This window comes from Zingiber officinale, chromosome 5B, assembly GCF_018446385.1.
Source record: "Zingiber officinale cultivar Zhangliang chromosome 5B, Zo_v1.1, whole genome shotgun sequence".
Taxonomy (NCBI): domain Eukaryota; kingdom Viridiplantae; phylum Streptophyta; class Magnoliopsida; order Zingiberales; family Zingiberaceae; genus Zingiber; species Zingiber officinale.
Genome location: NC_055995.1, coordinates 89,418,451 through 89,442,677, shown reverse-complemented (window position 1 = coordinate 89,442,677; position 24,227 = coordinate 89,418,451). Strand labels below are relative to the sequence as shown.

Sequence of the window (24,227 nt, the reverse complement as noted above, 5' to 3'; positions counted from 1 at the left end):
TCATTCTAAAACTACTAGGGTTTCTAAATGGAAATTTCTAAGTTCAAGGAAATAAATTTCTTTTCAAATAAGTTTCTAAGTTGATATTTCATTCTAAAACTGCTAGGGTTTCTAAATGGAAATTTCTAAGTTCAAGGAAATAAATTTCTTTTCAAATAAGTGCTCTAATCATATAAGTGTCATAATTTTTCAAAAAAATAAACTTTTTAAATATGTTTTATGAAATCTCTTATGGTCATGTTGAAATTAGAGCAAAAATAAGTTATGGTTAAGTTATTATATAGGTGCAGCGAGACCGGTAAGAGGGGAATAAATTACCTGTAAAAAATAAAATTAAACCTTTTCCGATCTTCTAACTTAGATTAGTAGCACAATTAAATCAAACTTAAAAATGAACAACTAAAAAAAGTAAGAAGGCCAAAAATTAATTTGGTTATAACCTAGGTAGCTGTTAAACCAAGGTTCTGAAAGTGCTCCACTAGAATTCTCCTTTGTTGTAGGTCGAAAAGTCTCTTACAGAAGTTGACAGCTCAAAAGAAAGACTAGGAAATAGTACAAGACTTGTTGTTCAAGTTGTTGTTGAATTCTTAGGTCTAGGGATTTTTTTTGTAGCCCCAAAAAAATGTTATTCGTAGCTTAAAGGTACATTCAAAGTGGTCCAAGACATCTTCCATCAGATAGATTTTATCCGTCGAGGATAAAACTTTATCCTCGGCCAAAAACTAGTGAAAGTGTCTTCCATATATTGGAAGGTGTCTTCCATGAGGCATTGAAGGCCTCTTCCAGCCCATGGAAGATGTCTCTACAGAGCAGATCAAGCTAGTCTTCTTCATGGGTGATGTTTCGGTTATCTGGAGTTGAGATCACCCGAACTCATTTCCAGTCTTCTACTTGAACAGCCTCCCTCCCCGACTTCTCGTCCCTCGAACCGCCGCATGTATCCTTCTCGTATGCAGATGTACTATTCCACAGTACCTCGTCCCTCGGATGGACCAAGCTCATCGACTCCTTTCCCATATCATCTTTCTTACTAAGTGTGTTTTCCGCTCGACTTCTTATATTCTTAAACTCATGTACACTTAGACATATGAATCAAATATAGATAGAATCTAATTTAACTTAGTTGACCATATTAAAATTAACCAGGGTACTTACATATTATACATGTCAAATTCTATAAATCTTATTAGAAAATATTTGTCAGAGAAACAAGACTCATAGAAAACAAGTAGGACTTTCCCTCGTACTCTTAATCTAGATAGACCTTTAAATTCAAACATTATTGATCCTAACAATATATAATTATAGCTTCCAGTTAAAAGTGTTGTTGCTAAGTTCTTTTTTTCCTTTGTCTAGAAGATGAAGTGATTATATTATATGATGTCTAAATTGAAATTCTTTCGCTTTAAGGTAGGATTATAGTAATTATATGATATGATAGTAAGGATAGTGATCCCATCCGGAAGCTGAGTCGGATGGACCGTCGGGTGAGGTGGATGAAATGTTGACGAAGTCGCGACGTCCCAGAGGGGGGTGTGCTGAGATGGCTCCCGTGTTGACCAAGTCTTCAGAAGTCCTCTGGTCAATGCTACCCTGCAGCCAGCGACCGGGTTGACCCGGCCCCCGGTACCCCGATGCTCGAGGCGGATCCAATGAATATATGAGTACAAGACTAAACCATAAAATAATGAAATAAGCATAGAATATGAACCGACAACGTACCCTGGCCCAAGGGGGCGCCCTCGGATGAGACGCGGTTCGAGTTGTCGCGACCCGGAAGGGTAGATGATTCTGATCAGGCTAGATCTGACGGTGAAGAGCCGAACGAGGTGCAGAGCCGAAAGATGAGCTACATGTCGGGAGATAATAACGACACACAGGTCGGGAGATAATATCGGCACGCAGGCCGGGACACGAGATCAGCACGCAGACCGGGATAAGACACCGGCACGCAGGCCTGAAAATAACAACAATCCAAAGGCTAGACACAACGCATATAGTCTGAAACATGACCGCGACTCGCAGACCGGGATACAATAGCAGCCCAATAACCAAAGCATGAAACATCACACACGTTGAGTCGGAACATAGTGGCCGCGGGGGCTCGGATCGAGAGCACGATCGGCGTCGAACCTAAAGACAAGGGCTCTAGATGATCGAATCTGGCTGCGAGGCTACCAGCCGCGGCCCGTTAACGCACGGTGGCTGCTGGTCCGGGGGGCTACAGTGCGTGGACAGGGAGAAGAGGAGTCGGCACGGGCGAGGGATGCGATGGGAACCCTCGACCTCCTCGTTGTAAGAAAAAAAAGTGGGGAAGAGGCCCGGCTGTCCCACGGGCGTGAAGAGAGGGAGAGCTAAGAGGCGCTGTTGGCGTCAGAGAGAAGGAGCAGCGGGGAGCCACGGTCGGCCGGCGTGCGCGAAGGAGGGAGGCGGCGGCTTATTTGAGACAGGCAGTGTGATTACTTGGTGGCATCTGCGCCGAGAAAGTCGGAGGCGACGCTGGCAGGGAAAGAGACAGAGAGAGAGAGAGAGAAGTGGTGACTAAGGGGAGAGGTGGGAGAATAGAGGGAGAACGGTGGCTCGCCGGCGGTGAGGGAAAAGGCGGCAGTATCCATCCTGTCCGGTGACTGCATCGCGAGGAGGAGAAAGAAGAGGTAGGAGCTGTCGCCGGCGTCGGGAGGAGAGGTGGCGGCACGGTGAGGAGAAGGCGAGGGAAAAAGGCGGCGGCCGGCGGTCGGCGTCGGTGCCGGCGAAGAACGTGGCGTAAGAGGGCTGGCGGCGCCGAAGCAAAAACGCAACCCCCCTTGCTATAGTGCTCCTTCTCCTCTCTTAAAGCCCTAACCCACAAAAAGACCAAAATGCCCTCCCTTTCTCCCCTAATTTCTTCTCTACCCTTCTCCCCATATCCGTATCACAAGTCTCCCCCTCAAGTCTAGTCGAAGGAGGCGCAAGTCCGACTGACTAGACCCATCCAAATGAAACAGAGAATCACTACTGAATGCAGAGTCTTATCGCGGGTCTATCACATAACGTCGAATGAGTAGCTGTGGACAACGAATACCTGGGTGAGCGACGAAAAGAATAAACACCGACCGAGCGACAAAAGACATATCGAGCGAATGTCAAAAGAGCGATCTAGCAGACGTCGAACGATATCGAGTAGATGATCGAGAGATGCTGAGTAAAATGATCGAGCGATAATCAGGCGACCGAAAAGTGCTGACTGAGTGATCAAGAATGTTGAGCAAGTGGTGTCGAGCATGTGATCGAGCGACAATAAATCACGACCGATCCCCAGAGAGAAAGATGGGCGAGCAAAGTCATGAGCACGACCGAGAAAAGTACTGCCCGAGCCGTGAGCGCGACTAAGAAAAGTACTGACCAAGCGTCAATAGATCACGACTGGGCCATAGAGGGAATGATCGACGAGCAGAGTCGTGAGCACGACCGAGAGAATGTCATCTGAGAACAGTAAATCGTGACCAGACGATATAGAGACGGAGTGATGAGTAAAGCCATGAGCGCAACTGGGAAGGTGTCGACCGAGCGTCGATAAATACCAACCGGAAAAATAGTGAGTGAGGAACGCGCCAAGTTGTGAGCGCGACCGAGCGAGTGCCGACCGAGCGACCGCAAATCTTAACCTGGCAATAAAGAGCGTGACCGAGCTAGTGCTGACCGAGAAAAACCCTTAAGTGAGAGGCCGGTCAGCATAAAGCGAGTAGCCGAGTGGTATCAGCGAGTGATCGAGCAAACGGCCAAGCAACAGCGATGAGCGAAATACGAATGGCAAGCGTCGGGCAGAGCAGCGAGCGGGGCGAGTATGTCGAGCAGAGCGACAAGTAAGCGATGAGTGCCGACCCAGCCATAGCGGTAAGAGAAGCGCTAAGGATGAGTGCCGAGCAGAGCGGCGAAGCGTGCACGATGAGTGCCGAGCAGAGCGGCAAGTGAAGCGATGAATGCCTACCAAGCAACAGCAGTGAGCGGAACGTGAGAGCTGAGTGCCGGGCAGAGCGACGAGTAAAGCGATGAATGCCGACCGAGCAACAGCAGTGAGCGGAATGTGAGAGCTGAGTGCCGGGCAGAGCGGCGAGTAAAGCGATGAATGCCGACCGAGCAACAGCAGTGAGCGGAACGTGAGAGCTGAGTGCCGGGCAGAGCGGCGAGTAAAGCGATGAATGCCGACCGAGCAACAGCAGTGAGCGGAACGTGAGAGCTGAGTGTCGGGCAGAGCGGCGAGTAAAGCGATGAATGTCGACCGAGCAATAGCAGTGAATGGAACGTGGGAGCTGAGTGCCAGGCAGAGCGGCGAGTATGACGAGTGTCATGCAGAGCTGCGAGTGAGTGATGAGCGCCTACCGAGAGGTCGTTGGGCGTGAGAGCATGCTCACTTATAACTCGCATTGGGGCGAGAGTCTGGGACAGCCGACCGAGCAACTCGGTCGTTGGGCGTGAGAGCAGAGCTCACTTATAACTCGCACTGAGACGAGAGTCTGGGACAGCCGACCGAGCAGCTCGGTCGTTGGGCGTGAGAGCAGAGCTCACTTATAACTCGAACTGGGGCGAGAGTCTGGGACACTGACCTGCCGGTCGTTGGGCGTGAGAGCATGCTCACTTATAACTCGCATTGGGGCGAGACTCTGGGACACCAACCTGCCGGTCGTTGGGCGTGAGAGCATGCTCACTTATAACTCGCACTAGGGCGAGTCTGGAGGCGTGAGAGCAGAGCTCACTTATAACTCGCACTGAGGCGAGAGTCTGGGACAGCCGACCGAGCAGCTCGGTCATTGGGCGTGAGAGCAGAGCTCACTTATAACTCGCACTAGGGCGAGAGTCTGGGACACCGACCTGCCGGTCGTTGGGCGTGAGAGCATGCTCACTTATAACTCGCACTGGGGCGAGAGTCTGGGACACCGACCTGCCGGTCGTTGGGCGTGAGAGCATGCTCACTTATAACTCGCACTTGGGCGAGAGTCTGGGACACCGACCTGCCGATCGTTGGACGTGAGAGCATGCTCACTTATAACTCGCACTGAGGCGAGAGTTTGGGACACCGACCTGTCGGTCGTTGGGCGTGAGAGCATGCTCACTTATAACTCGCACTGAGGCAAGAGTCTAGGACGGCCGACCGAGAAGGTCGTTGGGGGGTTGAGCGTGAGAGCAATGCTCACTTATAACTCGCACTGGGGCGAGAGTCTGGGACAGCCGACCGAGCAGCTCGGTCGTTGGGCGTGAGAGCAGAGCTCACTTATAACTCGCACTGGGGCGAGAGTCTGGGACAGTCGACCAAGCAGCTCGGTCATTGGGCGTGAGAGCAGAACTCACTTATAACTCGCACTGGGGCGAGAGTCTGGAGCCCGCTCGGGAGGTGATCTGAAGGCTTGACCAAGAGGCAATCTGGAGGTCTGACCAGTTTTTGATATGGAGACCTGACCAGGAAATAATCTGGAGGTCTGACAAGTTTTTGATCTGAAGGCCTGACCAGGAAACAATTTGAAAGCCTGATAAAGAAGCCATTTGGAGGTCGGGCTAAGAATTGATCTGAAGATCTGACCAGGAAACAATCCGAAGGCCTGGCCAAGAATTAGTCTAGAAGCCCGACCGGGAATTGGTCTGGAAGCCTGATCGGGAATTGGTCCAGGAGCCCGACCGGGGATTGGTCTGACCCCCCGACCGAGAGATTGCTAGCAACACTTAGATCCGAGTGATCTGAAGGCCTGACCAGGAAACAATTTGAAAGCCTGATAAAGAAGCCATTTGGAGGCCGGGCTAAGAATTGATCTGAAGATCTGACCAGGAAACAATCCGAAGGCCTGGCCAAGAATTAGTCTAGAAGCCCGACCGAGAATTGGTCTGGAAGCCTGATCGGGAATTGGTCCAGGAGCCCGACTGGGGATTGGTCTGACCCCCCGACCGAGAGATTGCTAGCAACACTCAGATCCGAGACTGGTGGTACTACTCTGGTCCGAGACTCGTGGCAATAGCTCGACCCCGAACGGGGGAGGTTAAGCCTTGAAGCTCATAGAAGCAAAGCCGATAGCAACATGAGGAGATAGAGCTTTTATCATACCTGATCGCGAAGTGATGTCAACTGGCTGGCTCGGCTCAACTCCCAAATGCCCATACAGTTAGTGAGATAAATAGTGTCGATCCCTTGACTCCCAAATATCCGCGGAGTCAGGGAGAGAATAATCTGAGCCTTGACCGTCAAAGGAAGTGAAGTTCATAGCCATATGAGGAAGCAGAGTCCGTAATAATAGAAGGAAGCATAGCATCGCGAGTATAAGGAGCAGAGCCTGTAGACATAAGAGGATGCAAAACAAGTGGAGGATGTAGAGCATATAATAATAATAAAATGAATCGCCTATAGTAATAGAGAATGCTGAGCCCCTGATGAAGGGTGCAGAGACTGTAACAGTAAGAGGATGCAGAACCCCATGGTGAAGGATGCAGAGCCTATAGTGCAGAGCCGGTAGTAGTAAGAGGATGCAGAGCCTCATGGCAAAGGGTGCAGAGCCTATAATACACCTGATCGGGGAGCTGGGCTCCTGGTCCCTAATTAGAGAGTAAGGCCCCTAGCCTGTAATCAAAGAGCGAGGCCCTTAGATCCTGATCGGGAAGTCGTACTGTGAGTCAATGATCGGGGAGCTGCGTCCCTAGTGCATGAGCGGGGAGTTGTGTCCCAAGTGTATGAGTGGGGAGTTGTGTCCCAAGTGTATGTGTGAGGAGCTGGGCCCCTAGTATCCGATCAAAAATTGAAGGCCCTAGTCTTTGACCAAGGAACTAGGATTTTACTCTCTTATCAGGGAGCTATATCAGTTCCTATAATCGTAAAAGGGGAGCAGAGCTTGTAGCGTACCTGATCAGGAAGTCATGCCAACCGGCTAAGGGTTTGTCTCGGTCCCTTAACTCCCGAATACCCGTGCAGTCAGGGAAAAAACATAACGGAAAAACTAACCTGTCAGCCAGCTGAAGCTCCACTCGATCCTTCGACTCCCGAATACCGGTGGAGTGAGGATAGAAAATAATATGTGCATCGAGATCCTCCGGGATTATGATAATAGCAGAGAACCTCCCGACGTCAACCATCTTCACGTTCCAGAACAGGTTGTTGTGTTCCCAAAGACGGCGCCAAATTGATCCCGTTCGGAAGCTGAGTTGGATGGACCGAGGGTGAGGTGGATGAAATGTTGACGAAGTCGCGACGTCCCAGAGGGGGGTGTGCTGAGATGGCTCCCGTGTTGACCAAGTCTTCAGAAGTCCTCTGGTCTACCCTGCAGCCAGCGACCGGGTTGACTCGGCCCCCGGTACCCCGATGCTCGAGGCAGATCCAACGAATATATGAGTACAAGACTAAGCCATAAAATAATGAAATATGCATAGAATATGAATCGAGAACGTACCCTGGTCCAGGGGGGTCCTCGGATGGGACGCGGTTCGAGTTGTCGCGACCCGGAAGGGTAGATGATTCTGATCAGGCTGGATCTGACGGTGAAGAGCCAAACGAGGTGCAGAGCCGAAAGATGAGTTGCAGGTCGGGAGATAATAACGATACGCAGGTCGGGAGATAATATCGGCACGCAGGCCGGGACACGAGACCGGCACGCAGACCGGGATAAGACACCGGCACGTAGGCTGGGAAATAACAGCAATCCAAAGGCTAGACACAACGCATATAGTCCGAAACATGACCGCGGCTCGCAGACCGGGATACAATAGCAGCCCAATGACCAAAGCATGAAACATCACACACGTTGAGTCGGAACATAGTGGCCGCGGGGGCTCGGATCGAGAGCACGATCGGCGTCGGACCTAAAGACAAGGGCTCTAGATGATCGAATCCGGCTGCGAGGCTACCAGCCGCGACCCGTTAACGCACGGTGGCTGCTGGTCCGGGAGGCTACAGTGCGTGGATAGGGAGAAGAGGAGTCGGCACAGGCGAGGGATGCGATGGGAACCCTCGACCTCCTCGTTGTAAGAAAAAAAAGCGGGGAAGAGGCCCGGTTGTCCCACATGCGTGAAGAGAGGGAGAGCTAAGAGGCGCTGTTGGCGTCAGAGAGAAGGAGCAGCGGGGAGCCACGGTCGGTCGGCGTGCGCGAAGGAGGGAGGCGGCGGCTGATTTGAGACGGGCAGTGTGATTACTTGGTGGCATCTGCGGCGAGAAAGTCAGAGGTGACGCTGGCAGGGAAAGAGAGAGAGAGAGAGAAGTGGTGACTGAGGGGAGAGGAGGGAGAATAGAGGGAGAATGGTGGCTCGCCGGCGGTGAGGGAGAAGGTGGCAGTATCCATCCTGTCCGGCGACTGCGTCGCGAGGAGGGGAAAGAAGAGGTAGGAGCTGTCGCCGGCGTCGGGAGGAGAGGTGGCGGCACGGTGAGGAGAAGGCAAGGGAAAAAGGCGGCGGCTGGCGGTCGGCGTCGGTGCCGGTGAAGAACTTGGCGTGAGAGGGATGGCGGCGCCGAAGCAAAAACGCACCCCCCCCTGCTACAATGCTCCTTCTCCTCTCTTAAAGCCCTAACCCACAAAAAGACCATAATACCCTCCCTTTCTCCCCTAATTTCTTCTCTACCCTTCTCCCCATATCCGTATCAGATGGTAAGTACTAAGAAGTCATTACAGACAAGTTTTATTCAATTCCAACCAAAAAAACTAGAGTTATTCTAAATTTCTCATAGCATTTTTTTTTAATAAGTCTAATCCTGTATTTGCATCCTGATGGTTAAAAATCTACCGAATGCATAGCAAAAGTAGATTGGATAGCAAAGTTAAGTACGTTATTACCTTGAGCTGCAATTCTAATAACCTCATCTAGGAATTTTAATTTAAAAACTTCTCAGACTGCTTTAGCTACATCCCCTAATTAATTTTCGTCTACTTGGATCATAGTATTATCGGCTTTTTATCAAAAAAAAGTTGTCACATTTTCTTATTTACGAAAACAAGCACCTTAATTTTAAAACTACCAAAAAGAACACCAAAAATAGTATTATTCCCTTTCTACCCCCTCCCACCAATCTCCTAAATCTCCTCCCTCCAAACATCATTTTCCAATGCATTTGAGCCACATTTGTTTAGTTTTAAATTTATAATTAATAAAATGGTTCGGATGCATGCAAGACTCATTTTCCTCTTTCTTACCTCGTGGAAATCCATGGTCACCGTCCCCACCAAAACTTTGGCTTGGTGTCCTGACATCCAGGGTTTCCAACGAAATCCACACATTGTGTCCCTCTAAGGCGATGTCAAGGCTTTTTAAAGAAATCTACACATCTAAGGCGACGGACGTTAAGGGTCTCCAAGGAAATCCACACAGAGGTATATCCATTCAAGTGTTTAGAATTTTGTTTACTGAAAATACTCTCCTTTCAGAATGAAGCAAGAAATTGCTGCAGCAAATGTAAGTATCATGAACTTATTCACCTTAGAAACCCGTAGGATATATCCAGAAACCATAGGATATATCTAGAAAGCGCCTGATATAGGATCATCAGAGACTATATTAGAGCCACGGGCTCTAGAAGTTGAGCGACGACTATAAATCCTTGAGTCAGAGACTCCCATGCTGATCGGCCGGGTTTGAGTTATATTAGAGTCACGGCTCTAGAAGTCAAGCGGCAACTATAAACCCTTGTTTCCATCGACGGTCGAACGGCGACCTTAAACCCTTATCCCCATCGACGGTCGAGCGGCGACCTTAAACCCGTACCTCCCTCATTCGGGGTTGAGCGATTTTCACTGGTCAGAGACCATCTTATCAGAGCATCTATCTCTCCTGTTCGGGGTCAAGCGATCTTCACTGGTCTAGGACCAGCTTATCGGATCTCGTATCTCCCCCATTAGGGGTCGAACGGTCTTCACTGGTTGTGGACTAGCTTATCAGATCTCTTATCTCCCTCGTTTGGGGTCGAGCGGTCTTCACTGGTCGTGAACCAGCTTATCAGATCTCTTATCTCCCCCGTTCGGGGTTGAGCAGTGTTCACTGGTCATGGACCAGATTATCAGATCTCATATCTCCCCCGTTCGGGGTCGAGCGGTCTTCACTGGTCGTGGACCGACTTAGCAGATTCTCTTATCTCCCCCGTTCAGGATTGAGCGGTCTTCACTGATCACGGACCAACATATCAGATGTCATATCTCCTCCGTTCAGGGTCGAGTAGTCTTCACTGGTCACGGAGCATATCAAAGTGTCTTATCTCTCCCGTTCGGGGTCGAGCTATCTCCAATGATCTCAGATAGGAGTATCTATACTGATCTTGGACCAGTATATCGTCATCGATCTAGGACCGAAGTATCTTCACTAGTCTCAGACCACGTTATCCTGCAGGTTCCATGCCCCTTGGTTGCATGAGCCTTACACCCACTTGGGACACCAACGTCGTGCTTTTCACTCTCGCGATCCTCTCCCACTGAGTACTATTCGATTATTGGGCCAGCATTTTACGATCGCCTGATCGGCATCTCTGGGTCGCTCAATCAGCACTCTCGTAGTTGTCCGGTCGGTATCGCTCAGTCGTCCGCTCAGCCACACGCTTGAACTATTCGGTCGAACAGTCAACATTCTCTAGATGGTTTGGTCAGCATTTTATGATTGACTAGCCGACATTTTCTCGGTCACGCGCTCGGCTTTGCTCGCCCGTCCTCCTTCTACCCGATCAGTATTGTCTCTATTGCTCGGTTGGCACTCTTTCGGTCGCTCGTTCGGTATCTTTGTAGCTACCCGATCAGTATCACCCGGCGGTTCGCTTGACTCAGCGTCCCTCGATCATTCGTTCAATATTGCTCGATCTCTTGCTCGGTATCTGACTAATCGTCTACTCGGCATATTCTCAGTACTATTTTTCGTTGTTTGGCCAACACTTGTTTTTCTCATCGCTTTGCAAGACGCCCTCCATTCTTCACTATTCGTGGGACATTATAAGACATGCCCAGCGATTCGCCTCTACAATCAGGGGTGATCCTACTTTACGTTGGGCTTGGTCTAATCAATTAGACTCACACCTCCTTCGACTAGACTTGAAGGGGAGACTTGCGATACAGATATACGTAGAAGGACTTAGGAGATATTAAGAGAAAAGAGAAGGGCATTTAAGTCTTTTCACGATGTAGGGCTTTAAAGGAAGGGAGGAGGCACTGTTGCAAGGGGCTTTCTTTTGCCGCCAAGAAGCGACCAAGGATGCCACTGGTCGCACACACGTCGCCATCACCTCTCGTCGCCGGCGAGCCAGTGGTCCTCCCTCTCCTCTCACTGGCAGATGCCCCCGGCCTTCTCGACGTGGATGCCGTCGAGCGGCATTGCAGCCTCCTCACGCCACCTCCTCCGCCGCGCGCGAACAGGGAAGAAAGCTTCTTCTGCGTCTCTCGCCGTCGCCGTCGCGCCGTCTCTCCTTCTCCTCTCTCCCTCTCCGCTCGCTCGGAGACGCCTCCGGCCACCACTTCTCTCTTCATGCGCCGACCCTTCTTCCTTCTGCGGTTCGGTCGCCGCCATCGGAGGGGGCTCGTCTCTTTTCCGCCGCCACCAGGGCCTACAGCCAGCACACGCCACAACACCTTTCGCTGGCAGCCACCATGCGCCGCAGCTTCTTTAGCCGGCAACCACCACGCGTTGCTGCCTTTTTCGTCGGCAGCCACCGCGCACTGCAGCCTCTTTCTCCAGCAGCTAGTGCGCATCGCAACCTCTTCCGCCAGCAACCACTGCGCCGCAGCCCCCCTGTGCCGGCAATCCATGTGCCGACAGTCCACACGCCAACTTCGCCTAAATTCCAATTCTGTGTCACTATTGTGTTCCAACCCTTGTGCCGATCCAGTTTACGTGTCGTATCCTGAGCTACAGTCGTAGTGCAACCCATTGTTGTGTTTCGGCCTACGCGCCTTGTGGTGTTTCGGCTTGCGTGTCGATGTTATATCCCGGCCTGCGTGCCGATGTCATCTCCTGGCCTGCGTGGCTCCATTATCTCTCGGTCGGCATGGCATTTTCCGGATCCAAGTCGCGCTCAGCTCTAGGCAGGCAGATCCGGCTCCTCAGCTGACACATTCATCTATCCTTCCGGATCATGATGACTCGATCAACATCGTGACCAGCTCACTGATGCATCCGAGGGCATCCCCGGGGCCAGGGTGCGTCACTGTACTCATCCTGTATTTATTTTGTTGTTCTACTATTATTCGGCTGCTTATATATTCGTGGGATCCGCCTCGAGCATCGAGGTACCGGGGACCGGGGCAACCCGGTCGCTGGCTAAAGGTATTGTTGACCAGAAGACCTCTAACGACTTGGTCAATACAAAAAATAACTCACCATCCAGATCATGGAGATGTGGTCAACATTCCAGCCACGTCACACTAGCAGTTCTATTTTCTCAGATTCCCGACAGGATCAATCGCGATTCTATAAACTATGATTATAATAATTATGAAATCATAACTGCTATAATGACCTCGATTGATTTAGAATTTAATATGAGTAGTGTAATATAATAATGAGAATAATATATTGAAAGATAATTAAATAATTATATATATATATAAGGCAATTTTTTTCATCTCAGTGCTTCGTCAATCCGTCTCTAAATTAACATAAAGGAGATAAATCACGAGTGACTATTAGTCATTAGTTCAGTGGCCAAAGCATGGGAATAGACATGCTTAGACGCGTCGAGTTTTGACCTCATGATCAAATGTGATAACACCCTATGTAGGCCAAGGCATGAGGTAGGTATGCTTGAACGAACCGAGTTTTGATCTCATGATCATCAAACGTCTCAACATTTGATGTTTTAACCACCACATCGCCCCCGAGGGGATAATTGAATGATTATATATGATAAACCCAGCTAGTCCTGGGTGACCGGCCTAGTCCCATAACATTTTTTCATCGGCCACCAAAGTAAATCGGGAAGCGATCACGACGGATGACCTAGAAGTCGAGTATCCTTTGGTTGTGCACCCCATTTAGAGAAAAAATTTCTATAAATTTATCATAGTTAGGAATCAAACCGTAAAACCATGAATAACTAATTGATAATTTAAATATCCTATTATTATACCATAATCTCAAAAATAATTAAATAATTATATATAATTAATCAGACTCGATAACATTAAATTTAGGATCATCGATCCAACTTACAGAAATTTTACGCGGGCCACCGTGATACATCCGTGGCAGGTGGAGCGTGATTAGTTTTTTTAGTTTTTACCCAATGTCATCTTCCATCTGTAACTACTAATTTAATAAAATATTTAATTAATAATTTATTCTGGATTAATTGTACTTCATACTAATCTAATAATCGGATGGTAAAACTTAAATACCTGAATAATAATATAAAATATATATAAAAAAACTAAAAAAGTGATCATCTGTTTATTCCTCGTGCCTTTTCATTCCTGCTACCTCCCAAAACAAAGCACAAGCGTTCTGTACACTAAAACATTATTCCTCCTCGAATCATTCTTCCGAAAAACAATTAACTCAATTATTAATTGTGTACACAAAGAATAACGAACGATCATTTATTTACATAAAACAGCTCTTAATTAATCCACCATTAATATGATGATTGATGAGACAAAGTCAACGACCAGAGTCGTCGCAGGCCATGGCGTGAACTATGATTATTGATCTACATGATCGCAATTCAATTCTCCGATCGCTGCTGCTTGCTGCCGAAGCTCAGCTGGCGGGCGTAAGCGACGACGGCCTTCGCCCACCGCTTGATCTCCTCCTTGATCTTCTCCGGGTCCAGCTCCCTCAGCGGCCGCCCGGCCTCCAGAGCGAGCTCCAGCCCGGAGACGCACCGCTCGTAGACGCTGCTGCCGTCGCGCCTGCGGCGCCCGGCGGCGGAGGCGGCGGCGTCGTCGTCGCCAGAGGCCGGTACTGCCGCCGCCGCAGCCGCCTCAAGGTCTTTCTCTCCGACCGACATACCTCTCGATTCTCTTCCAATTAAATTTCTCGAGAATATTCATGTTTATATATACACGCGCGGATTCATTCGATTAAATTCCATGGATTTGACTTGAAAAACTAAACACGCTTTCAAAATATTGTACTTTGTCCGCACGTATTGGTTTGACGATGCTTGGAAGAAGTGGCAAGGTTTCCAATTCCAGGTACTTGCACGTTTTGATTTGGTCTCGTCAGATCACAATTCAGAAACAGACGAATCCAAAACTTCTCAAAGTTTTTTAATTTTTTTTAATGATCACCGAGAAAATTTCTTTTTATAATTTAAAACTTTATTCTGACACTGCCGGGAGGGAGATCTCTTCCGGGCCTCGCTCTATATAGACGGCCCAGTAAAGCGTTCGATAATACGGTGATAAATGTCAACTCCTTGAAAAGTAGGTTAAAACATGGAAGACCAGTTTAGGTAATGGTCAAAGTTAATAAGAGGTCAAAAATATCAGTAACAGTAATTTTGACCTGGCTTCTAGTTTGGTTGAATTTTGCGTCTCAACTCGATGCCAGCAGGCCATCATCATCATTAAATAGTAAATACTCCCATCCACGGCTTAAGCCGATCCGACTTTAGGATTGACTGGTTCAACGTTCTCTCACTCAATTTAAGGGATAGGCTGAGTGAGTGCTGAGTTGAATGCGGCGCTCTATAAGGTTGAATGGGCGTTCTCCTCGTCAATCGACGGTTGACTGGCCTATAAAAGAATCTGTACATCTGTTATGTCGTACTTTTATGGAAGTTTGTGTCGAAAAGGATAGAGAACATCCCGTGGACAAATTATACTTTATAAACTTTCAGCTCGTTAGGTCACATATATTTAAGTGCTCACTTAAGTAAATGTGTCAGAGACACTTTATAGCTTGTCTTTTCCTAGTAATGTTTTGGGACAACGTGTTAATACTTTGAGAGACGTGCATAAAGCAACAGTGACACTATAAAAGGAGTCTTCATCTACAGACGGAGGTATGCAATGCTTCATATTTGAACACACTCATTGCTATAATTTTTATACTGTTCTTCTCCTCATACACAGATCACTGACTTGAGCGTCAAAGAGCTAACGCCGGGGACCTCCTCTTTGGCCCAATACTAACGCTCCTTATGTTGCAAGATATCTAGAAGTTTTCATCCAATCAACAGCAGAGTTTTGTTTCCAGCTCACCTTCTTCACCGCTTTCGGACAGGATCATATTTGACGTCGTCTGTGGGAATATCACCTATATCTGAGATGTGAGGATGGAGGATGGAGGATGGAGGATGTTGAATAACACACAAATGTGATGTTAACATCAGAAGAGTTAGAGATATTGATAAACGTCTGAGTTGCAAAGTGATGCAACAACAGCAGAAGATAGCACCAGAGGGCCGAACATTGAACGACCGGGCCATGTCTGTTACTAGCTAGTAGGCTGAACGTGGGACCCGAGTGGAGGGTCACACCAGGCGCTAGCTGAACCACTAACCGACGGGCGCTTTCCACAAAGAACATGTTCCGCCAACCAACTTATCACCAGCGCCTAATGCGTTGATTCCATACCACAAAGCGTTATTCAGAATGTCTTCAGAAGGGCACGACCGAGCAGAGAGGACACAAGGATTGTCTTTCAAGAATGCGCTCGCCCGGGATGCTTGTAAAGCTAAAGAACCCCGAGCAGACAACTCCCCCGAGCAGATAACTCCCCCGAGCAGATAAATCTACAGTTTTCCCAAGAAATCCTAGACGACCAGCTGCCTGCTCACTTTCAACCCTTTTTGATCGGGGAGTATGGAGGATCGATTGATCAAGAAGATCATTTGCTTAAGTTTGACAACATGGCCACACTCCACCAGTACACCAATAGAGTCAAATGTCGAGTGTTTCTCACTACGTTGTCTAGCTCGGCACAGAGATAGTTCAAACGATTGCCGACCGGATCCATCCACAACTTCAAGGATTTCCGAGCGACATTCCTCTAACATTTCGCTAGCAACCGTCGATATCAGAAGATGATTGTGAATTTGTTCTCCTTTAAGCAAGGACCCAAGGAGACATTACGGACCTTCATCAAGAAATTCAACCAAGTGACCATGGGCGTTTGATAAGTGTGCGACTGTCACTCGCTCATATCAAATTAATAATTTCTACTCAACCGAACCCCTTAACCTATACTAAGGCAGTATAGTAGAGGACCGATGTTAGATTTTGAGGGATGTCCTAAGGCAATCGCTTTACAATTTTTACTAAATATAGAGTCACTATTTGAATGCATATTATATGTTTGATTGTCTTAAACTCATTTATTGAATATCCGCAATACAATTCATAGCATGAGAAAAATTGTGATTGGACCACAACTAGTGATTATCTCTACATGTGCAATTATGAACGTATTGGAATTTCACTAGTCATTGAATTGATGCATTCAGACATCATCAATTTTGTAAGACTAGCATGAGTTATACTCCTTGGTTCGCCAAGCAGCAGTTTTTTCACTGGCTGGAAACATTAGGATATCGAGAGTTAAACGTGGATGTTAGTTATGGTAATTAGTTCATTGGAGTGACTTGTTGTAAGACTTCATATGATTATCTATATATATGGATATGTCTATGAAGCTCTTACTACAACTCGAGTGCAAGTTTCCTTCGACTTGAGGTATATAAGTCATCTTGGTCATGGAGACTTATACTTTGACATCTTAAGTAAGCACCTCATTGAGGTGTGGACATGGGATGATTGGTTATAAGTAGAAATGCCCGAAGATGTTTGGATAGCCTACAGAGGATTCACCGCTCCTTGCGAGGAGATGAATACCCTATGGTTACTCGTTAGGATTATTACTCAAAATTTTTTGTCAAAACATCACATGTTAAGAGTACGAGACTCTTATACACATCTACGAGTAATTTCAATCCGTAAAACGAGGAACTATTACTTGGGCTAGGTGTGACATAGTAAGTCTAGTGGAGATAGATACATAGACCATGTCCTAAACCAAGCGGGTATAAGACGAGTGAAAGGAACAAGGCACGACTCACTGTAGCTACTAAAGGATTTAGAATTAGTTCTATGATCAACTATGATTTTCTGGCTAATTAGGGATCATGATGTACTACTAGGTATCACTTATGATCGTTCTATAATTAAATAGTTAATTATAGACAACCAAGATAAACTGGGAACTTATTGATTCACACGCACTAACGAGTCTCTAAAAGATGTAAAATAAGTTAAAGAATAGGATTCTTAGATCAAGAGATAAATGTTTGATTGAACCATACATAAGACAAATATGAAAATATTTGTCATAATAGAAGCGTGGATGTATTACATCTCTTATAGTAGAGTTACATCATATTTGGTTTAATCATGAATTAGTCATGAATCAACTTGGTTTAGTTATGAATCAAACCAAAGAGTTAATGAGTTAATTTTTGGTTAAGAGATAATGGGTTGGATTTGGACTTTCTAATCCAACTCATTAAAGAGGATTATATATAGATGTAATTGGGAGAGAATTAGATACAAGTTTCATTATTTGGTTGATTGACTTTTGGAAACTCAATCTTCCTCTCCCTCTCCTCTCTCTCCCACCGCCAACAAGAGGGTGCTTGTTACCGTGACCACCACAAGGGAGAAAAACTCTCCCTTGTGTGCTTCTCTCTTCTTTTTTTTTTATTCCTCTTCTTCGCTCGTGGCTAGTAACTTTCGAAGAAGAGGCTTGTACTCAAGGAGTTATCTTGAGGAGCTCAGCGTGGATACGAATAGAGGCGAGGTTCGACAACGTCGCTACGGTTGATTCATTCTCGTTACAGGTCATCCATAAGGTATACTTAACGTAAATTTACTTCTCATAAAATTTTAATTATGCGATCATATTTGACATGTTGTATCCTTGTATGCATGTAATCTGTGTGATATAATAATTAGGAATTATTATTATTTTTATTTTTCACTGCACATATTTACAAAACGTGTTCTAACACGCACCTGCATCGAGCATATCCCAACAACCAGGACATCTCTCTCGTGGAACCAGTGATATAACATTTATTTTTAGACGGAATCTAACAATGGGATTTATTTTGAGGTTTTCTAAACCTAATACAACAAATGAAATCCTAACTAATCACTAAAGATGAACTCTCAGCATAGTGTCACTCTATGTCATAAGGATCTCTTCTATAAAAAAAAACATGCATAAAGAAATTAACCAACTATCATATCTACCCATTGAAGATTTCCCTGCACCGCATTGTCACACTACAACATAAAAACATCTATCAATAGGCATGATACAAAAATAAATAGAATTGCAAAACATAAATTAAATTACGCAAGTGAACTAAACAAAGCTAAATAACAATTAACAAAATCTACTTATGTATAAAAGATAAATTTGTATTAAATTGTTACCCAATGATTCAACATCAACAATCATACATGAACGGAACTAAATAAAGTACAATAATAAATAAATAAACAAACAAACATGCATAAGAAATTAACTATAAAATCAAACACGAGAAGTGTTCTGCAGAACCACCGAGGAAGAAATTTGTTGTCACTCATAAAACTTCCTGACTTCGGTGGACGGTGACACTGCTAGTCGAGAATGTAAGGGCATCTCCAATTGTTAAATCTTTGAATGAGCTTTTCTTAGAATTCTAACATGCCACGTCAACATTATAAAAACTCATTGAAACATTCCCAATCGTTAAAGCTTTGAGTAAGTTTTTTTTTTTAATTCTCTCCACATGTAGTTGCATGGCTCCATGCATATTACATCAATTTCAATACAGATCTACTATTCTCTCCACAATTTAAAAAAAAAACCTGCATACAATTGTTTCATTTAATATCCTTATATAGTTTTCATTTGATATTTTAAATAATTATAATCTTTAATTTAAAAGAAAAATATATAATTTTAATTATTACTAATTATTTATAAAGTGAAACATTATAATTAGCACATTGATAACCATGATTTTACTGTATTATTTTGATTCATACATGCATGGTTTGATGTTATGTTCATAGATAAAACCTATATTTGCATCATATTTCGTGCATTGTATGTATTCTTGGACTTAATTGCAAATTATTTTATTTTTGTGTTATTTGATGCTAATATTTGATTCTTATTCTATAGGCATCAAAGGATCTTAGATTTGAATCTATTCGAACCGAAGTTGTGCTCAAATCGGAGTTTAAACGAGAAGATCAAGTTGCGGAGCATTATGGACCATTCATCAAAGATTAGACAGATCTGAACCATCCATTGAAGATCTGGTCCATCCGACCTAAGGGAGACTAGATCTAGACCCTTGATCAAGATCAGCACCCTCGGATCGGATTTTAGGCAACTTTTCACCGTTGATCAAGTCCAAATCAATCACAGTCGTCCGTTTAGATCTGGATCTGACTCAAAACAGAAGCTACAGTAGCTTCTGTTGATACAGTCTGACCTGGCTGTTGTTTTGATGTTGACACTGATTTAAGTCTATATCAGATATTAATTAAACTCAGACTGATTGATGATCGAGGTTGATCATGAGGAGAGGAAAAGTCCAAGTACGGATACTTGGCACGCAAAGTCAGAGAGGGCTCGGTAGCTCGTTCTCTGGACCGGACGAAGTCGGAGAGGGCTCGGCAGCTCGTTCTCCGGACTAGGTCAGAGAGGGCTCTGTAGCTCGTTCTCTGGACCGGACGAAGTCGGAGAGGGCTCGGCAGCTCGTTCTCTGGACTAGGTCAGAGAGGGCTCAGTAGCTCGTTCTCTGGACCGGACGAAGTCGGAGAGGGCTCGATAGCTCGTTCTCTGAACCGGACAAAGTCGGAGAGGGCTCGGCAGCTCGTTCTCCGGACTAGGTCAGAGAGGGCTTGGTAGCTCGTTCTCTGGACCAGGAAGACGTTAGGGTTTAGGGATGGGAGGCTCTAAAACTAACCTAAGGACATTGGATCGGTCTGTTGACCGATCCAGTGATACTCTGGTTGTCAGGATCGGTCGGCAGACCGATCCAGTGATACATGAGTCACCTGATCGGTCTCGTGACCGATCAGGAACCACATAGAAAGTTTCTGTGGGTTATCTGATCGGTCTGTGGACCGATCAGGAACCACACAGAAAGTTTCTGTGGGTTATCTGATCGGTCTGTGGACCGATCAGTAACCACACAGAAGCATTCTGTGGGTTATCTGATCGGTCTACAGACCGATCAGAAAGAAGCGCTGGGACTCAAAGTGCTAGGGGGGATCGGTCCACAGACCGATCAGACACTTACCAGACCGATCAGGATGAGCCCTGATTGGTCCAGAGAGCTATGGATCGGTCTGTTGACCGATCCACAACATGTCGTTTGTGTCTGCTGCTTCTCTGATATTTCTGATTCACTTCTGATTCACCTGATCAAATCATCTGCTGTGAGATTTTTAAGTTGCAGGTTGCAGGTATCGTGCCATTGGTTAATTTCAAATGAAGCTCCATCAGAAGAATAAGAACAAGCGCCCTTTATGCTGTATTTCACTGCAAGTGATACAATTCGAGCTTCAACGTTCACTGGCCGCGATCAGTTGGACTCTTGCTCATTGGTTCGAGCTCAGAGACACCAGTGAAGACCATAGATGGTATTGGTGTGAGTTCAGAGAACCAGATGAAAAGGAAGAGTGATTGGCGACGCCTGAGTTGGTTGCAGCGATTTGACACAGGTGACAGTGATTCGGGACAGTGAGAAAGCAGAATAAGAAGGAGGAAGAAGAGAGGTTTGCTAAGGTGCTGAAAAAACTCTGTCGCTCAAGCAAGAGGCTGTGTCGTTGAGCTCTTGGCTGAAGCTTCCTTCTGTCTTTGCGTTTTTCACTTCGTGACTGTAAGTTTCATTTGTTCATTCCTTCAGCCACCAAAACTCTGTAAGTCATTGTGCTTTGTTTTCAAATCAATTCTATGACTTTTGTGGAGAGGTTACTCCACCGAGAAGGAGAAACACTTAGCCGAATTTTGTCCGGGGTGTGATCTACCGAAAGATCAAGGGATCGTCCACCTTACGGACACGCCGAGGAGTAGGGGCAAGTTATCCCTGAACCTCGTACATCGTTTTGTTAGTGGTGGTTTGTTCTTTTCCTTGCATCAGTTTTCATTTTACTTATTTCCGCTATGCTAACAAACTCTTGTGAGGAAATTGATTGGATTTTTAAATGAGGCTATTCACACCCCCCCCCCCCTCTCTAGCCATCCGAAGGTCCTAACAAGTGGTATCAGAGCGAGGCGCTCTTCATCCGGATTAACACCTAAAGAGCAAGAAGATGACTATGAAGGAAGGTTTTAGTACCAATCGCCCACCCTACTTTGATGGAGCGGATTTCCAATATTGGAAGAGTCGTATGGAGTATTATCTCAAGACTGACATCTCCATGTGGTTCTCGATCAAGGAAGGGTTCACACCTCCGAAGGATGAAGAAGGTAAGGAACTAGAGTCGTCGAGGTGGTCCGCTGAGCAAACTCGCAAAGGACAAGCCGATGTCAAGGCTGTGGTCACACTACAATGTGGAATAGCCAAAGATCAGCTTGTCAAGGTAGGTCCATTCGTGAGTGCAAAGGATTTGTGGAACAAGCTCATCGAGCTCCAAGAAGGAACTCGAGACTCTCGGATCGCCAAGAGAGACTTGTTCCTAAACCAACTACAAAACCTCACCATGAAGGAGAGTGAAACGGTAAGTGAACTACACGGAAGGTTCAAGGAGATCATCAATGGTCTTCATTCCGTGGATGAACGCGTAGAAAATCACGATCTCGTAAGGTACACTCTCAAAGCTTTTCCAAGGAATGCCTTGTGGTCATCTATGGTAGATGCCTACAAGGTCTCCAAGGACCTCTCAATTGTTAAGTTAGATGAATTTTTTTGTGAAATGGAACTTCATGAGCTTGCTAACAAGAGTCAAAAAGAGAAAGGTATTGCTTTAGTTGCAAGAGAAAAGAGCAAGGATGGAAGAAGGAAGAAAGAAAAGAAGAAGGAGAAAGAAATTCCTACATCCTCATCCTCCTCCGAGTCCGATGATGAAGGAGGATCATCATCAAGCAAGATGACCAATTTCGTGAGAAGAATCATGAGAAGGAGCCGAAGATACAAAGGGAAAGGTAAGTCTATTGATCAAAATATTGATAAGACTAACGTTACTTGTTATGAGTGTAGCAAGAAAGGACACTATCGGAGCGAGTGTCCGAAACTCAAGAAGAAGGAAGAAAGGGCCAAGAAGAAGAAAGCTCTCAAAGCTTCTTGGGATGAATCCTCCTCAAGCTCATCGGAGGAAGAGAAGGAGAAAAGCACTCGTCAATTAGCACTCATGGCAAGGGAGGAATCGGACTCCGGAAGTGATACATCAACCGCGGCTTCATCATCTTCGGATGATGAAGAGGTAACCTCTCCACATTTAGAAAAATGCTATAAGACTATTGCTCATTTATCTACACTGCTTAAGAAATCAAAAACTGAAATTAAATTATTAAAAGAAGAAGTAGAACACTTGAAGACTCTTAGGGAAGATGAGGTTGATGACCTTCATCAAGAGCTTCTTGAGGATGAAAATAATGCCCTAAAGAGTGAAGTTGAGAAACTCAAGAAAATGCTTGAGAAATTCTCAACTAGCTCTAAGACCTTAGATATGATTCTAAATGCCCAAAGGGCGGTCTACAACAAGGCTGGATTAGGATACCAACCTAAGGAGTCTAGTTTCATTTCCTTAGTATCTAGAACTCAATTTCATAGATCACATGCTTCTAGGGTTCATGAGACTAGGAAGGGTGTGACCAAGGCATGGATTCCTAGGTCTTTCATTGTAGATGCATTAGGTCCCAAGATTTGGGTACCTAAAACATCTATCTTTCGTGTCTTGTAGGCATTTGTCAAGGGGGAGCATCTATCAACTTGGTTTGTTGATAGTGGATGCTCCAAGCACATGACCGGGGACAAGTCACTCTTTACCACCCTTCAAAACAAAAATAGAGGTAATGTGTCCTTTGGTAATAATGGTAGCCTTAAGGTTATAGGAGTTGGGGATATTCAAATATCCGAATGTCTCTAAATCAAAAATGTCCTTCTAGTCAAGGGGATGCCTTTTAATCTCCTAAGTGTCAGCCAATTGTGTGATACGGGTTACACAATTGAGTTTCATTCAAGTCAATGTCTGGTCAAACACATTGACACACTTGACACAGTACTAGTAGGCACAAGGGTAGACAACATTTATCAAGTATCCTTTAAAAGTGCTACTAATGCCTCTGCTAAGTGTTTCATGTCAAAAGAAGAAGAATCATGGCTGTGGCATAGAAGGTTGGCCCACGTAAACATGAAGAATATTCGAAAGCTGGCCAACAAAGGATTAGTGCGAGACTTACCAAGCATCAAGTATCAAAAGACAAAATTATGTGATGCATGTCAAAAGGGTAAGCAAACGAAAGCGGCTCATAAAGGTAAAAGCGCTGTAAGTACATCTACTGCTTTAGATTTATTGCATATGGATTTGTTTGATTGCAGTAATTTTATTTCATTGAATGGGAGTAGATACTGTTTAGTGATCATTGATGATTTTACTAGATATACATGGACCTTCTTTTTGAAAAATAAGGATCAAACCATAGATGTTTTTGTTTCTTTTTGTAGAAGAACTGAAAATGAAAAATCAACAACAATTAAAACAATTAGAAGTGATCATGGTGGAGAATTTCAAAATCATAGATTTTTAGAATTTTGTCAAGAAAAAGGATATAGGCATGAGTTCTCTACTCCAAGGATCCCACAACAAAATGGGGTTGTGGAGAGAAAGAACCGAGTCTTGCAAGAGGCTGCACGAAGCATGCTCAATGAGTACTCATTACCGAGCTACTTATGGGCTGAAGCGCTAAATACCGCTTGCTATATGCAAAATCGAGTCTTGATACATAGGTTTTTAGGAAAGACTCCCCATGAACTTTGGTTTGGGAAACCTCCTACAATTAAACATCTTAGGGTGTTTGGTTGTAAGGTGTTTATCTTGAACACCAAGGATCATCTTGGAAAGTTCACGGCTAAGGCTGACGAAGGAGTACTAGTCGGGTACTCTCTCACCAGCAAAGCCTATCGAGTCTACAACAATAGGACTAAATTGATTGAAGAGTCCTCGGATGTAGCATTTGAAGAAATCCCTAAATCAAATGATCAATCAAGGGATGTAGGAGAAATTCAATTTGAACTTAGAAATCTAAGTTTAAATGATCAAAACATAGAGAGAGTCGAAGTTGACTCCGATAACGATGAGCAAAGG

General features: G+C 45.5%; 1 protein-coding gene across 1 annotated transcript; it reads right to left on the bottom strand.

Annotated features, from left to right (window-relative positions):
• Positions 1–13,379: 13,379 nt before the first annotated feature.
• On the bottom strand, positions 13,380–13,934 carry LOC121987610. The gene has a single exon (XM_042541360.1). The coding sequence runs from the start codon at positions 13,916–13,918 to the stop codon at positions 13,634–13,636; it is 285 nt and encodes a 94-aa protein (XP_042397294.1). The 5' UTR covers positions 13,919–13,934; the 3' UTR covers positions 13,380–13,633.
• Between the last annotated feature and the right edge of the window lie 10,293 nt (positions 13,935–24,227).